At 51.8% G+C, this 16,149-nt stretch overlaps 1 protein-coding gene across 5 annotated transcripts in view; it reads right to left on the bottom strand.

The window, feature by feature from the left end:
* Nucleotides 1-16,149, bottom strand: part of Ece1 (endothelin converting enzyme 1) — a 102,140-nt gene that overhangs the window by 32,965 nt on the left and 53,026 nt on the right. For 4 of the 5 annotated variants that reach the window (NM_053596.2, XM_087551456.1, XM_087551457.1 and 1 more), the window contains 2 exon segments: nucleotides 7,301-7,513; nucleotides 13,091-13,232. In NM_053596.2, the coding sequence (NP_446048.2) occupies nucleotides 7,301-7,513; nucleotides 13,091-13,232 (355 nt within the window). 5 annotated transcript variants of the gene reach the window in all.

The following is a 16,149-nucleotide window of genomic DNA, read 5'->3' as shown; positions in this document are numbered from 1 at the left end:
TTTTTCCTCCTTTTACTTTAGTTTCTGACCTTGAAGCCTTTTCCTCTGTCTCCTTCCAAGATCTCCCCAGACCACTGTCCTCTGTGAACAAGTCTCTGGTGGGACTCTGTGCTGTCATTCACCAGGCAGACATCAGAGGCCGACTCTGTACCACATACTGTGTAAGAGTTGGAATACCGGGGGCTGGAGAGATGGCTCAGCGGTTAAGAGCACTGACTGCTCTTCCAGAGGTCCTGAGTTCAAATCCCAGCAACCACATGGTGGCTCACAACCATCTGTAATGAGATCTGAGGCCCTCTTCTGGTGTGTCTGAAGACAGCTACAGTGTATATAATAAATAAATAAATCTTAAAAAAAAAAAAGAGTTGGAATACCAAAGGCAAGGCCCCTGCTCCATGGGGCTTCTGCACAGGACCCTGTGAGAATCTGGCTCAGCTCCGAGGCCTTCTTGGAGGCTTCATTCCAGGGCTTCAGCACACTGGGCATGGCCTGGAGGCCAGACACCGGGTTGCACGTGAAGTTTTACAGACAGACATGGGACCTGCTTCTTGAGTCCAAAAAAGCTCATGACATCCCTCTGGATGGGATACGCACAGAAAAGCCTGCATGGTCAAAGAAAGTGATGGCTCTGCCTTCAGTGATGAGATCCCCGAGGTGCCACCATGCTCTGATTATACACTGCTGGTGTCAAGCCCAGGGCCCTGCACAGGCTAGGCACTGCTAAGCAGTCTACCAGCTCAGGCACTTCCCCAGCTCCAGAGAATATTCCATGCAAGCGGGGTCTCAGACAGGATGGGGTAGGGGTAGGGGGGAAAGGACAGTCGAGGACCAAGGAAAGGAACATAAAGGGACAAGTTTTCAGAAGAGAGAGAGTCCTTGTCACAGGCAGGTGATGCCAAGGGCATGAGTCATTTCCTGGGAAAAGTGTGTGTGTGTGTGTGTGTGTGTGTGTGTGTGTGTGTGTGTGTGTGTGTGTTGCACCCGTGGTTTTCCGAGACAGGGTTTCTCTATGAGGCCCAGGCTGTCCTGGAACTCTGTATCAGAGTTCCACCTGCCTCTGCTTCCCAAGTGCTGACGTGAAAGGCATGGTTCCTGAGAAGTCTCAATGAGCTGCTGCAGCGCTCACCTCCAGAGAGTCCCATTCCCCAGCCTCACCAGACATGGCTCCAAGGCTGTCACTGATCAGAGTCTCAAAGCCACAGAAACAGCCTACAAATGGGGTAGGCATAGCCAGGGCCTGGTGGGATGGTGGGAATGGAAAAGACACATGCACACACACACACACACACACACACGCACTCACACACGCACATGCACACACGCACACGCACACACCCCTGGAGACCCTGGGGAAACACCTGGGAGCCCTGCAGGCCCCAAGGGAGTGAGGGGAAGAGGCCTCTTGTAGAGCAACGGTGGAAACAGAAGAGCCCGAGACTCAGGCTGGAGCTGCGAAGCAGGGATAGGAAGGAGGGAGAGGGCTCCACACCCAGGGCCTCATCTCCATGGCCACGCCTCCTAGGAGCTCGGCTCTTAGAAGGGAAAGCAGAACCACCAGGGGACAGTCAGGCCCCAGAAACTTTCTCTCACCATCCATACCTGGCTCTGGCCATGACCCTAAGGGGCCATGGCCAGCATCAGAGGCGGAACTCTGAGCTCACGAATGAGCCTGGCATCTCAAGGCCACCGAGATAAAAGACCTCGAGACAGGCTCCCCAGGACAGCCTGGCTGTGCTGGTCACAGTGTGTTCTGAGTTCCAGCTAGAGGCCACTGACTGACTCCCTTTCCCTGGCATCTGGAGGGAGAGAGAGCACTTGCTTCAGGGACAGCTGCTCTCTCGCCCATGCTAGGAGGCCTCCCGGACCAAGCTCAGTTTCTGCGGCCATGTTCCTGGCTTTTCCACAGCTAATCGTTCAGCTCCCAGGGTTGGCAGCTGCTGGGCTGGGTGTAAGAGATGCAGGGGCAGTGACAAGAGCATCTTGGTACACGCTGGGATAGAATGGGAGGAGAAGCTTCAGGTTAGCCCACAAGGATAGCCAGAAGAAGCCCTTGCTCTCGCTTCAGGCTGAGGGGTGAGAGCAATGAGAATCCAGAATAGGGTTCTGGCTGGCCTGTCTGCCTCACGTTCTGTATCTTAGCAGTCTTTGTGTCTCCTGGGACCAGGCACACAGTAGGTCCTCAATGGGATGTGCTACAACAGCAGAGGGGTGAAAGCAGTGAGAATCCCAAGCAGGGGCTGTAGCTGGCCTGCTCACCTCACATTCTGTATCTTAGCCATCTTTGTGTTCCCTGGGACCAGGCACACAGTAGGTCCTCAATGGGATGTGCTACAACAGCAGAGGGGTGAGAGCAATGAGAACCCCAAGCAGGGGCTGTAGCTGGCCTGTTCACCTCACATTCTGTATCTTAGCCATCTTTGTGTCCCCTGGGCACACAGTAGGTCCTCAGTCCCATGTGCTACGACAGCAGAGCTGTTCATGTAGAATAAGGCAGAACGTCATGTCTGGGAGAGGGAGTGATGAATGAAGGGCTCTAGCAGGTCTAAACATGGCAAACATGGCACCAGCATGGTTTGCCCATCCCCCATCCCCCATTCCTCTCCCTCGTTAAACCCTTAGATTGCATTCCTAAAGCAAGCCCCCGAAGTCTATTCCCTTATTTGGCCACCGACTCCTTTCTGAGACTAAACACTAAGATCCAACAATCAACATTCAGTATTTGTCCACCCTGGCTAACCTGTCCAATCAGGACCTACCAACTTATCCTAGCACAGACTTTCCCCTTTCTCTTCATAGAAAACAAAACAAAACAAAAAACAAAAAAACAAAACAAAAAAAACCCCATCAGTCTCCCCCACAAAAAACCAGAAAAAAACAAACAAAAAAAACCAAAAAACATCTGCTGTTGCTGCTTGCCGTTTGCTTTTGTTCAACCCAGAGCCATCCCTGCTGCTCGCCCCTCCTGGGTAATAAATAAATCTTCTTTGCGTTAAGAATTTGGCATCTGGGTGTGTCCTGTACTGTCTTCAAGGGGCCCCAACCCCTAAAATAAGGCCAGTGCCAGGCTGAGATCTATAAGGAGAGGAAGGGAGACAGGATGTATGGGCGCCATGTGGCATAGGCATTCATATCTCTGCCAGGCTTCTCTCACCGTGTGCTAGTGTTGCCCTGGTTGGGGCAGAAGCTCCGAGACAGCCTGAGGCACATCACCCTCCTGCTTCCTCCTCATTCAGGAGCAGCTACGACATTGCAAGCTCCAGAGGGACCTCAAGTTAGCCGTACAGAGCTGGGGAGTTGGCTCAGTAGGTCCAGTGCCTGCTATGCAAGCATGAGGCCCAGAGTTCAAATCCCCAGCACGCTGTGAGAGCTGGGAACAACTACACAAGCTTGTAACCACAAGGCTGGAGGGCAGAGGTGGGGGCATGGAGGAGGTAGACCCCTGAACTAATGAACTCTGGGTGTGCACATGTACACACCTCTGAAATGCACATGTACACACATGCATACACCTGTGAAATGCACACACATGCACACACCTGTGGAACGCACACACAAATGCACACACACACACCTATGAGATGCACACACACATATGTACACCTCTGAAATGCACATGCACCCAATGCACACACCTACAAAGCGCACGCCCGCACACATGCACACCTTTGTAAAATGCACATGCGCGCACCTGTGGGAGAACACAAAAAATGGCTGCCTGAGTGGTACTTTAATGGATCAGGTGAACAAAGACAGGTCTTGGGCTAGACAGGCAGAGAAGGGGTGAAAGGCACTTGGAAAGTGAAGGAAAGAAAGCTGAACTCTGAGCTTGGCTTCTTCGACAGCTGCTACTACTGACTGGGGTGTAAAAGCCCGGAGAACATTCTAGTGGGAAAGGAGACCTCTCGGTCTCTAATGGTGTAGAAATCATTTGGCTACATGGGACCAGACAACAGAGTTTCCAATTGCCTAGTTACTTCCTTCCAAGGACCCCATGTTCCAGAAACTCCTGCAGTCATTTCCCCAAAGCCCCAGTGAGGAAAGACAGCACACGTTTAATCGGCCCTCTTTTTCCTCTGGGAGTTTTTCTTGGATCTCTTTCTCACATCGCTGCTGGTGTTAGGAAGCAAACGCCCAGGCATCCAGGGAAGCAGAGGCTGCTGAGATGGGGCTGCAGGGAACCGGGTGCCTGGGAAATCCTCAGGCTCCTGGGCTGCCACAGCATTGTCTGGGCAGAAGCATGTAGGACCTGGAGTCTCCGTCAGGCAAGGCCAGTGTTTGTTTTAGATAAACCACAGACTGCTCCAGGCCTCAAGAGCTCCATCCAAGAAGCGGGAAGAGGGGCTGATATGGGAGGCGCCCAGCTCTTTAGGACAGCACCATTGTCACTTCCTGGTGCCGAGTGCAGGTCAGGGGTCAGGCCCTGCACTGTATCAGACAATACAGGAAGATGGATGTGGTGTTACCGGCCAAAGAGAAGGAAAGGGAGCCCAGGAGAGGGAAGGGACCTGCTAACAAAGGCAGATGAATGAATGAGCGTGCTGGAATCTAAACCCAGGCATTCTTAAGCCTCCCTGAGAAAGTGGACTGGCTCTCAGCACGTGGGCGTGGCCATGTGTGCAACTTGTCATAACATTTCCCCACAAGCGGCTCTTTCTTGGATCATACCCAGTGTACAGACAAATGACTGGGTAACTCGTCCAAGGTCACATAAAAGTGGCGGGGGCCAGGGCAGGCCCTCTAGTCTTTCTGTTTCTTGTTCCTTCTTGCCAGTCAGTGTGCTGAAAAACCAGGCCAGAAGACAGTCCACCCACCCCCACCCCCAGCCACTAAGCGGTCCAGGCCCCACCTCCCTGACTGAACCATCAAATTCACCAAAACCATTCTTCAATGGAAGTGGTCCACTGCTGTGGACACTGCACCAGGGGGAAGTGTTTTGTAAGGCAAACAGAGGGCAGCAAGGGGAAACCGAGACGGTAACATCGGGAAACTATAATCAAAATGGAAACGAGAAGACATAGGACTGTACAGTTCATGCCCAGTGACCAACAGAAGCTCAGCTCAGGAGACTGGAATGTTCCATGTTCTCAGAGAGACTGGTATGAGGGATACAGAAAGGAAGGGAGATAACTAGCCACCCCCACTTCCCCTGTACACTACCCTGTGTAGCACCTCCCACCTCCAGCTCTGGTTCTGGGGGTGGACCCTGGGGCTTGTGCGTGCCAGGCGAGCGCTCTTCCCCAACCTCTCTCCCCAGCCCCGATAGCTAACTGTTCTTTATGGAATCTGTGATGCTTCCATGGTCACGATAAGCTTGCGTTAAATATCGTCAGGATCGATCCTTGTTTTGCTTTTGAGAGCGGTTTTCATACAGCCCAGGCTGACCTTGGACTTGATGTATAGCAAAGAATGGCTTTGAACTCCTGATCTTCCCAGATAACTGGCCCAAGTCATCCTGAGACACAAGATAGTCTATGATTTTGCCTTCCTCTGAGGCCTCGCTGCATCCTTGCCAGTGACCTCTGTCATCAGGCAGCTCGGAGGCCCCTCTGTCATCAGGTAGCTTATGAGGGACAAGACCACATAGAATTCACACAAAGACACCAGAAGGGCAGCTGTGTTTCTCTGAACTGAGGTTGGGCCCCATGTTCACCCCTAAACCACTGTAAGGAAGTCTACACTCACGGTGACCACTCACAGTGACCTTCTGTGTCGGATGGCACTGAGAGTCGGGTTTGACAGAGCTGAGAACTGTGGCGTACAATAGACTCCTGGACAAGCAGCCACAGTTTGTAGGGGACTTATTTGGCGTTTGAGAACCCTGTAGTGTGAACCTGATGCCACCAGGCCCTACTGGTTACCCATGTCAAGGTCTTGATTGGTTGTTACTGCACAGGGTGGATCCTACCATCATCCTTACCTAGAGGGACAGGGTAGATAGGAAGTCATAGTCCAAGACTGGAGGCCACTCGCTGTGGACCTGACAGCGTAGTGGGGGCAGATAAAGCAAGCAGACTCAACCTGCATCGGATGGGCTGAGGGGTCCTGCTGAGGAGCTGCTGGGGCCTGTGGGGGAAAGGGTGTGTAGGGAGCCTAGCAACAGCCATGGTCTGAGGTTGGAAAAGGAAGGCGAGGTGTCCTTAACCCACTTGCAACTGAAGGACTTGGCTGCCTGAAAAGCAGCTGTTAAAACCATTTCCTATCTCCTGAGACTTCGTTGTCGCTTAGAGAGGATCTGCCCTCTTTTAAGCAGCTACTTCTGTGTCACTTACTCCTCAGTATGATGAAGGGCTTTAAAAAGCCTGACAAGCTAGATGTTATACCTGTAATCCCAGCACTAGGGAACGGAGGCAGGAGAATTACTTCAGGTTCGAGGGCAGGCTGGACTACACAGGGAGACCTTGTTTCAAAAATCCAACCAACGGCCAAGACAGAGTCAAGTATTCATGAATCTAAGTGGCATCAGTGACCGATGGATTAATAGATTTTTCACTCTCTGGCCTTTGCCCAGTTTTGGGAGCCCCAGGAGAGGGAGCTGGAAAGGGTTTCTGAGATCACTGGTAAGGATCCAGCGAGGGATTAGAGGAAGGCAAAATCGCAGGTCAGTACATGTGGTCCAGCACATGCTGGGACTCCTGGGAGAGAAGACACTGGGTGGGTAGGATCTTGTATATTAACCAGGAATATAGCAGCAGGCAGGACAGACTCGGGAGTCTAAGCATGGACTCCACGGTCAAAAGAACTTTGTACAGTCTTTTTCATGGCTGATCACCAGGAGATCAGTTCCTATAGAGTAACGGACTCTCAGATTTCTCTTTCCTTTTTTCTTTTTCTTTTTGACATAGGATCTCATGAAGCCTAGGTTAACTTTAAACTGAACTTTTGATCCTCCTGCCTCTACCTCCCAGTACTGGGATTGTGCTGATACCACACCCGTTATCACTCAAGCTGGGGACTGAACTCGTGGCCTTGTGCATGCCAGGCAAGCATTCTTCCAACTGAGCTATGACCCGTGCCCTCTGTGACCCCATCACTGATCAACACATACAGTCTGAGCTGGAGTGTCTGATCTCAATTCTTTTTACTGAGGATACTACAAGCTCAGCCAGTGCCAGCCAGGAGTGGAGTGAGCTGTGCCCTGAGAGTCGAGGTTTGAAGCTGTGTACTCTCTCAGTGACAACCATCCCACACATGCTCTTCTGATCTCATGTTGCAAACGAAAAGGCTAAAGCTCCGAGTTAACCAGTTCACTCCGGGTCACACGGTAGGGGACACCACCCTCCCCAACCCCTTTGTCACTTACCCAGCAGATGCTTAATGATGGCTTGGTTGTGCTCCCAGAGGTTGCTGAAGGTCCCCCAGCGTGAGTGACCGTCGGGAACGGGGTTGGCCTTGATCCAGCCACCACAGGCGTAGCTGAAGAAGTCCTGGCAGGGGTCTACCGTGGGGTCCATGGAGTTTAGGATGGAGCTGGTCACTGAGACACAGGCCTCAGTCAGACATACCGGAGGCGTTCCTGAGGGTCAAGGACAAGAGGCCAATGAGAGGTGAGCAGTGCAGGTGGCCTGAAGCCCAGGTGTCCAGGGGCCAACGCCCCACCTGGCCCTGACTTAGCCGGGTGGCTACCAGATCCCTCATGGGATACAAGTTCAGTAGATTTAGAGTCTCTTGGCACACAGAACTTAGGTTAACTGCATAAACTCCCTTCCATGGCTCAAAGAACTCAGCACTAAGCCAATTTTCTCTCAGTGATCTTTCCTTCATGACAACTTCCGATCTGATGTCAACGGTTCATTTTCCAGTCCGCACATTTATATTTTCAATAAAATCAACACTGAATCTTTTCCAGGTTCTGTCTGCCTGCCTGCCTGCCTGCCTGTCTGTCTGTCTGTCTGTCTCTCTCTCTCTCTGTGTATGTGTGTGAAAGAGACAGAGAGCGAGAGAGAGAGAGAGAGAGAGAGCGAGAGAGAGAGAGAAAATATTGTACAATGTGCATAGCCTACATGTACATGTGTGTTCATATGCCATAAACACACCATACACATGTACGCATGCATACACACGTGCACACACATGCACAATCACACACAATTAGGGCAGAGAATACAGCTCAGTTAGTAGAACCCTGGATTCAGTCCCCAGTACCACGTAAATCAGAGCGCGGTGGCTCAGGGCTGAAGTCCTCACTTGGGAGGTATAGGCAGGAGGATCAGAAGTTCAAAATCACCCTCGACCACAAAGAGTTACAGGAAGGTACGTGAGACCCTATCAGAAACAAAAACCCCTGAAACAAGATTATTGTGCTCTTGGCATTTGAATGGAAAAGAATCTTTTCCAAGGGCTGGGAACGGACCCAGGCCTTGCACATGCCAGTCAAGTGCCCTCCCACTGAGTCACAGCTCACAGAGAGCCTTTCTGTGGCAGGAGTGACGGTGCCACTTACAGGAACACTACATCAGATCCCCTTAATCAGAGTTGCACACCCAGGTTCCTGGCTGCCAATTCCTGGCCACCGGGGAAGGCCAGAACCTTATGAGGGCAGAGAGAATGTCTGCGTTTGAAAAGGCCATTCACTGTTAGGATATAACTCCATATTTGGAGAGAGGAGAAATAATACCTATTGTTTTTACTCAGTAAACTGCAGGAAGTCAAGTCTGACAAAATCTTGTCTGGAAATGCCTACAAGACAGACACACAGACAGACAGACAGACAGTAAGGGGACTTGGGCTTGAAAACAACACGAGGTGGTGGCGCAAACCTTTAATCCTAGCACTCGGGAGGCAGAGGCAGGAGGATCTACGGTGAGTCTGTGGTCTACAGAGTGAGTTCCAGGACAGCCAAGGTCACACAGAGAGACGCTGTCTTGAAACGCCCCCTCACCCACAAGAAAAAAAAAGCCAACAAAAAGCACCCCCCTCCCAAAGAAACAAAACAAAAAACCAAGCCAAACCACATCAAATCAAGCCAAATATCTCTCGCCCATGACGAACTTAATGTCTACTTGATTGAGTAGTGAGTGGTTTGGGTCCCCAACTGACCAACTGATAGTTCGTGGCCCCCTTGTCTAAGTTCCCTGCTCCCTGGAAACCTTAGGCCCTCTCTGTATTCCTTCCTGTCTTGGGCACCTGCAGCCCTATCGTGGACTGTGCTGTGTCACAGCCATCTCCCTGTCTAGTTTCCTGTTAGAGGGTGAACGGCTTTCACACGTCCTTTCTCCAGCTCTGTGCTTGGCATCCACTGTGCAGTGGGTGTTTGTGGAGTGCATACATGTCCCGCCGAATGACTGAATGAAAGTGTCTTAAGACCCAGCCACCTCCTGGAGAGGTAGGTGGTAAATAGCCCTTTGCTCTGAGACACACGTGATCGGTGAGAAGGCAGCAACCAGCTCAGATGTAAATTACTCATCCGACAATATTTGCCCTCAGTGTCATCCAAGAGGCTGGTGTGTGTGTGTGTGTGTGTGTGTGTGTGTATGTGACTGTGTGTAAATGTGTGTGAGTGAGTGTGTGGAGTGTATGTGACTGTGTGTGTGAACGTGTGTTTGTGTGAGTGTGTGAGTGTGTGTGAGTGTGTGAGAGTGTGTGAGTGAGTGTGAGTGTGTGAGAGTGTGAGTGAGAGAGTATGTGTGAGAGAGTGTGAGAGAGTGTGTGAGTGTGAGTGAGAGTGTGTGTGAGTGTGAGTGTGTGAGTGTGAGTGAGAGAGTGTGAGAGTGTGAGAGAGTGAGTGTGAGTATGAGTGTGTGAGAGTGTGAGTGTTGAGTGTGTGAGTGTGAGTGTGTGAGAGAGAGTATGTGAGTGTGAGTGAGTGTGAGTGTGTGAGTGTGAGTGAGAGAGTGTGTGAGTGTGAGTGTGAGTGTGTGTGAGTGAGAGTGAGTGAGTGTGAGTGTGTGTGAGTGTGAGTGTGTATCTGTATCTAAGTGTGTACTGTGTGATGATTGTGTGCTGCACAATCTATAGGAGTCAGTGCTTTCTTCCTTCTACCATGCAGGTTCTGGGTTAGAACTCATGTCACCAGGCTTAACAGCAAGCGCCCTTACCCACTTAGCCTTCTACCCGAGCCTTACAATGCATTAAAATGATTCGTAGAACAGGGGTAGGGAAAGGAATTAAGTCAGTAACCCCAGAACCCATATACAAATAAATGCCAGGCACACACTTGTAAACCCGATGCTGGGAAGATGGAGACAGGAGGACCCCTGGGCTGGCTAGTGAGCTGGTGGAACACAATAGGTAAGTTCTGGGCCAGCGAGAGACCCCATCATAATGGAGGTGGAGGTGAATGGCATTGCGGTGGATGACATCCAAGGGCTGTCCTCTGGCCTACTCACACGCACATGACCCTACACACACTAAAACAAAACAAAACAAAACAAAAACCCAACTTCCAGCTAGAAAGATGGCTCAGTGGTTAGAGCACTGGCCGCTCTTCCAGAGGACCTGGGTTCAATTCCCAGCATCCACATGGTGGCTCACAGCCATCTGCAACTCTAGATCCTAAATTCCAGTATCTTCTTCTGACCTCTGCAGGTACCAAGCATGCCTGAGATTCCCAAACACACAGGCAAGATGCTTGGATGGATAAAACGAATAGATTTTTTTAAGTGTTAAAAACAAATAATAAAGAAGCCTTCCCGTGGGGTTGGGGATTTAGCTCAGTGGTAGAGCTCCGAAAAAAAGAAAAAGAAAAAAAAAAAAAGAAGACTTCCCGGAAGAATTTTGTGTTAGTTTTGCTGCTGTTTAGAAAGCGGCTGCAAACCTCTGGGAGGGGAGGCCTAAGCAGGGAGGCAGGTCAGAATGTCCTCGAGGGCCCAGACTCTGCTTAGAGGTGGGTCTTCCAGAATTGTCTGAGGAGCTGCTCTGCCTGGCCTGGTGTTTACTCAGATGCGGCCAATGTCAGGGCCTGCAGATGCATAATGAGGTTCTGCCAAGACCCAGGCGGCAGCTGCTTTTACAGGTGGTGCACGGGTCACCTGATCCTTAGCCCAGCTCCACCCTGAGGCAAGAAGGCCATTCTGCTCCTAGGTCTGGACTCGAGGCAGGAAGAGGAATGGGCCAGAGACAGACACTGGAATCTGCCTACACGAGTCCCACTTGGTAGTAACAACTGCTGTTTGAGATCTGGGGATCAAACTCACGTTGTCAGGCTTGGTGACAAGTAGCTTTAACCACTGAGCCATCCTGTCAGCCCCACGATGCATTTTATTTGGGGGCCGTCCTTTGGGAGCCCTCTTTGAGTCCTTGGGGAGCGTGTTAGGGTTCTTAAGGGGAGTCCCAGGGCAGCCTGTTCTCCATCCTTGGGCCAAGAGCTGGGCAGACAGTTCTGGGCTCACCCTGCCTGGCTGGATGCTCTGAACTGAAGCTGAGTCAGGATGGGGAATACCTCACTTGTGCTTTGTTGATGAAGTGGACACGTGCACATGCTCACACATACACCTCCACACTCACACGCACACACAGACGCACAGGCTTGGTAGAGAAAGGCTGTTCCTGGTTCCACTGTTCTCCCTACGCCTTTGGCCACCCAGCCATTTCCTCAGCTTCTACACACCCATGGCATTCAATGCTGGTCACAGGGTTGAAGGCCCAGAACTAAGTACTTAATCAGTAAAGTATGAGTTCAGTGTCTCTGAGCCAGGCACACTTGGAAAAGCATCTCTGTAAACCATTAGTCAGCCAGCTAAATTATCAAGCAATTATTTCTCAAGCGCCTTGTAGATACGTAAGCCAGTCACATAGGAAGCACGAACTGTCTGAATAAATGACTAAGTGTCCCACGCAGAAAGGGCATGTGAATGAAGCCCTAGCCCTACCTAAAATGTCCCCCATCCCATGTCAGGATAGCTGCCCTCAACCAGCTTCATAGTGGAGAAGGCTCAATGCGGCCATTATGCTGGGGTGAATCACAGTCAGTGGGTGGGACCACCTCCTTCGGGGTTTCTCTGATTGATAAGAAAGTAGATAGTCAGTTGTGGGCAGGAGACTTGATCTACACTTGGATCCATTCTTCCCAAATCCATTCTTCTCGTGACCCCATCATGATAGTGGGGTCAGAGGAACCCATCAGAACAGAGTCGGAGGGGCCTATAAATGCAGGAAGGTTAGAGGGACCCACCATGACAGCAGGGCCAGAGGGACCCACCATGACAACAGGGCCAGAGGGATCCACCTTGACAACAGGGCCAAAGGGACCCACCACAACAACAGGCTTAGTGGGCACATTATGAGAGCAGGGTCGGAGGGACCAGCCATGACAACAGGGCCAGAGGGACCCATCGCAACAGGTCAGAAGCAGCTGGTATGTGACGATCCAGTGTGGAGGAGAGCCATGCATGCAACAGAAACACACGAAGGCTCTAGGGCATGAAGTGCAGGCCTTCCGGGGTGCTGACATGCGCTGGAAGTGAACCCCGATTATAAAGAGAGGCGGGGCCTTGGCTCTGGATTCCTCTGAAACCTGGGGACCTGTGAGCAAATGCTACCTCTGCACTCAATCCCCCTGGCTTGCAGACTGGGGTGAGTCAGTCACAGGGCTCCAGGGAGGAAGAAATAAGTTGCATGTGTGAGGAGAGGTCCACGGGAAGTAAACGGAAGTCATCACTGCTGTACTTGAGACCAGGGAAGGCAGGTGCCCATGCCTTCACAGTAACAGATCCAAAGCTAACTGAAAGGTCTTTGGGGACACCAGATACACAGGTCATTAGAGCCATGCCTCAATTGGGCACTTCCCCCACATTCAGAGGAGAAACAGGGAAGTCAGTTCTGGAAATTAAGTGCCATCTGACATAGCCTAGGAAAGCTTTGATCTCATGAAGTAGTCCAGGCTAGCCTTGAAAGCCTCATCCACCTGCCTCAGTCTACCAGGGTACTAAGATTATAGGCTTGAGCCACTGCACCCAAATTTGTCCTTCTGATTTCAAAACCTTTGTATCCCTCACTCTACCAACCCATCTGTCTGGACCCTGAACCCTGAAGCTTCTCTCTCTCCGGCTTTAGAGGCCAATCCCGGTTCAAACAAGGACCTCTGCCTCTTGCACGGAGTGACAGAGCACGACGAATGATGGTTAAATCCATCCCAGTTCCCAGATGCACCTACTTGTCCGGTACTGGATGCCTAGGGCTGCCAGGCAGGCCACCAGCCCTGCTGCCAGAAGCGTCACCAGAACCACCAGCCGCTTCTCCACCGAGGTCCGAGCTGCCCAGCACCTCTGTCCACTCCGGGGGCTGCGGAAGTTCACCTGCAGGGAAGAAGCCAAGAGGGGCAGCGAGACCGTGAGACCAGGGCCCTTCTTCCCCAAGAAGAAGGAACTCCACTGCAGGCCCAGACCCTGGGGAGGCCTCAGGCTGCCCATCTGTCTCAGGGGTGGTCCAGTTCCCACAGAATTTGCCCTAATCCAGGAAAGGAACCACCGCCCTGGCCAGTAGCTTCAATTTACTCTCGGACATCAGCGCTAGCAGCTCAACTCAGGCGGGCTTGTGTTTTCTGTGTTATCCGATACCGGTAGAAGAAGAAAAAAAAATCTACAGCTTTTCTATTTCTCCAGTAAGGAGCTCAAAAAAAAAAAAAAAAAAAGAAAAGAAAAAGAAAAAAGAAACAGGATGTTTGGATTTGAAGGCATTCAGAGGGCGGCCAGCTGGGCCCTCCTCAGAGCCCCCGCATCTACAGAGCCAGAGACAAGCATGACAGGACCACAGCCTTGCCCTCTCCCTGCAAGTGGGGACAACTCAGCCCATTTGGTCCTTCTAACCCTCTCAGGGCTGCTTTGCTACTTCTCTTCGTACATACGATGAATCGGAGGTGCCCGGTCACTTTCCTCATAGCTGAATGGGTAGGGCTGAGGTAGGAAGTGGATTCTAGAGCCCACCAGAGGGTGAGACGCTGCTCTTTAGGAGAGGGTCAGGGAAGACTAAAAGCTCCATTCACGAAGGTTCTCTAAGTGTAGCGGAATGTGCCAGGCCCCTGTAGTCTGGCTAAACAGGAAAGAAAGCACAATGAGGGGAAATGGAGGGTGTAGCAGGCCCTTGGGGGCAGGGGACCGGAGGGGACAGGCCCTGCACTCAGGACCCTCAGCTCATGCTTTTCACGCCCAGAGCCAGCACGGAGGTGGGGGTGCAGGAGGCCTCTTCTGTTCCAAGAGGAACTCCCTGCAAAAGCCAGCAGGGGCACAGGACAGGAAGAGACTCCAAAAGGTGAGGCTGTTCAGTGACGTCACCCTGTCCAAACATCTGGGTACCAACTCAAGAGGGAGAAAGTGGAGTCCTTTGCTCTGAACTGCTCACAGCCAGGAGGGAAGGCAGATAGTGAGCAGATGGGTGGACTGGAAAGGTTTCCTGGAGTAGATGTCTGGGTTAGGTGTGGACAAATGAAAGGGGATGTGTGCCAGGCATGGCTCTGAGAAAGAACAGGAAATCCATCCCAAGGACTGGAAGAGACGTCACTGAGGCACCGCCCTTCAGAGTGGATGAGGAGGAAGGAGCAAGAGCAGGAAGGAACAAGAACAGAATGGAGTCCTTAAGGGGTCCCCAGCATACCGGGGGACCTAGGGATACCCAACTCTGTCTCGCCACATCCCACAGAGATGTGCAGAGGGTGTCCCCCAGAGCAGGTCAGAGCCCAGCAGGCATCTTGCGACTGGCCCACGAGATCTGAGATGGGTTAACCTAGGGAAGGGCCATCCTGGGGTACCTCCTGGGTGCTAAAAGGGAAAGCGGAACACAAGACGAAAAATTGGGATCTAAAACCAAGAAAAGGATGCTGAGGACTTGAGGCCTTCTGTGAATGCCAGGGGGGTGCGGACCCCATGGTGGTAGCTGGGAGGTGGGGGAGGGCGCTGGCGCTGCCTGAGGAAATCCCTTCTGTTTACTTAAACAGGAAGAGGTAGAGGTTTCTAACCTGTTCAGAGACAGCCTGGGACACATGCTCCCATAGACTGACACCCTTCGGCCATCGTTTATCTTACTCAAGTTTACCTCAGGTTCTGGCGTAGAGAGAGGTCCCAAGGCCTTCAGCCAGGTCCAGCCTTGCCAGGGACACTGACATCAGTGCCCCTTCTCGTGGTTGTCCTGCTCCAGGACTTGTCCCAGCCTTTCTCTTTACCTGTGACCTCTCTGGCTGACGGTTACAGCTCAGTTAACAGAGCCATGGAAACCCTGGTTTAAGAGGCTTCCTTTGCCTGAGGGAGCTCTAGGGAGCAGCTAGGACAGACTGTTTCAGCTTTGGGGAAAAGGAGGGAAATGCCACTTTGGAGGGACACTGGAGTGCTGTGGTGAGTGGGATAAGGAGGCAAGCAGATACAGAGACAACAGGGAGGTGAAGGAGAAGGAAGAGGCGGCAGATAAAAGGAACCCGGAGGGGTTGGGGATTTAGCTCAGTGGTAGAGCGCTTGCCTAGGAAGCGCAAGGCCCTGGGTTCGGTCCCCAGCTCTGAAAAAAAAGAACCAAAAAAAAAAAAAAAAAAAAGGAACCCAGAAGGAAACAAATGACTAGTGACCTGCACGTGTCTGACGGCTGACTTTTCTTTTTTCCTTTTTGCGCCGTGCTTGTGTGAGCTCCAGAGGAGGCACAGCTAGTGGGGGCTTATGGGGCAGAAGTGACAGCACAATGAGACAAGCATCTCCCCAGATTGCCCAGGTCCTGCCCGTGAGGCCCCACTGACCCCAGAGAGAAAACAGGCAGGCAGGGACATCACTGTTCTATGTCAGACTAAGTGTTGAATTTAAACAGATGGCTTCCGCTGTGGATTAATTTAGAATGAAGTCAGAATGGAATTAAAAAGTCTCAGTTCCCACTAAGAACTGCAAACGAGATTTGAAAATGGGGTCAGTAACCTTTGCCATGTTCCCTGTTTGACTTTCGTTGCTGGGCCAAGCGCTCCTGGGTTTCTGGACAAGCCTTGTCTCTGAGGGGCTAAGGGAAACAGGAGCAGCTCCTGGGGGCAGCCATTACCTCAAAGCTTCAGGCTGGCACCAGAGTGAGCTGGGCGAATCCCAGTGGACGGGTCTGGGTGGTATCAGGGTACCATTCTGCCCCTTCCCCTGAGCCCCACCCCCAACACCTGCACCCTGGGGAGGATCCCACGAAATGAGGTCACAGGGAATTGTGTGTTTTCATGTTTTCTTTTAGAAACGAGGGCAGGCTAACCGTCGGAGACGAGGC

The sequence above is a fragment of the Rattus norvegicus genome, chromosome 5 (assembly GCF_021556685.1).
Source record: "Rattus norvegicus strain SHRSP/BbbUtx chromosome 5, alternate assembly SHRSP_T2T, whole genome shotgun sequence".
NCBI lineage: Eukaryota > Metazoa > Chordata > Mammalia > Rodentia > Muridae > Rattus > Rattus norvegicus.
This window is presented reverse-complemented; position numbering and strand designations above follow the sequence as displayed.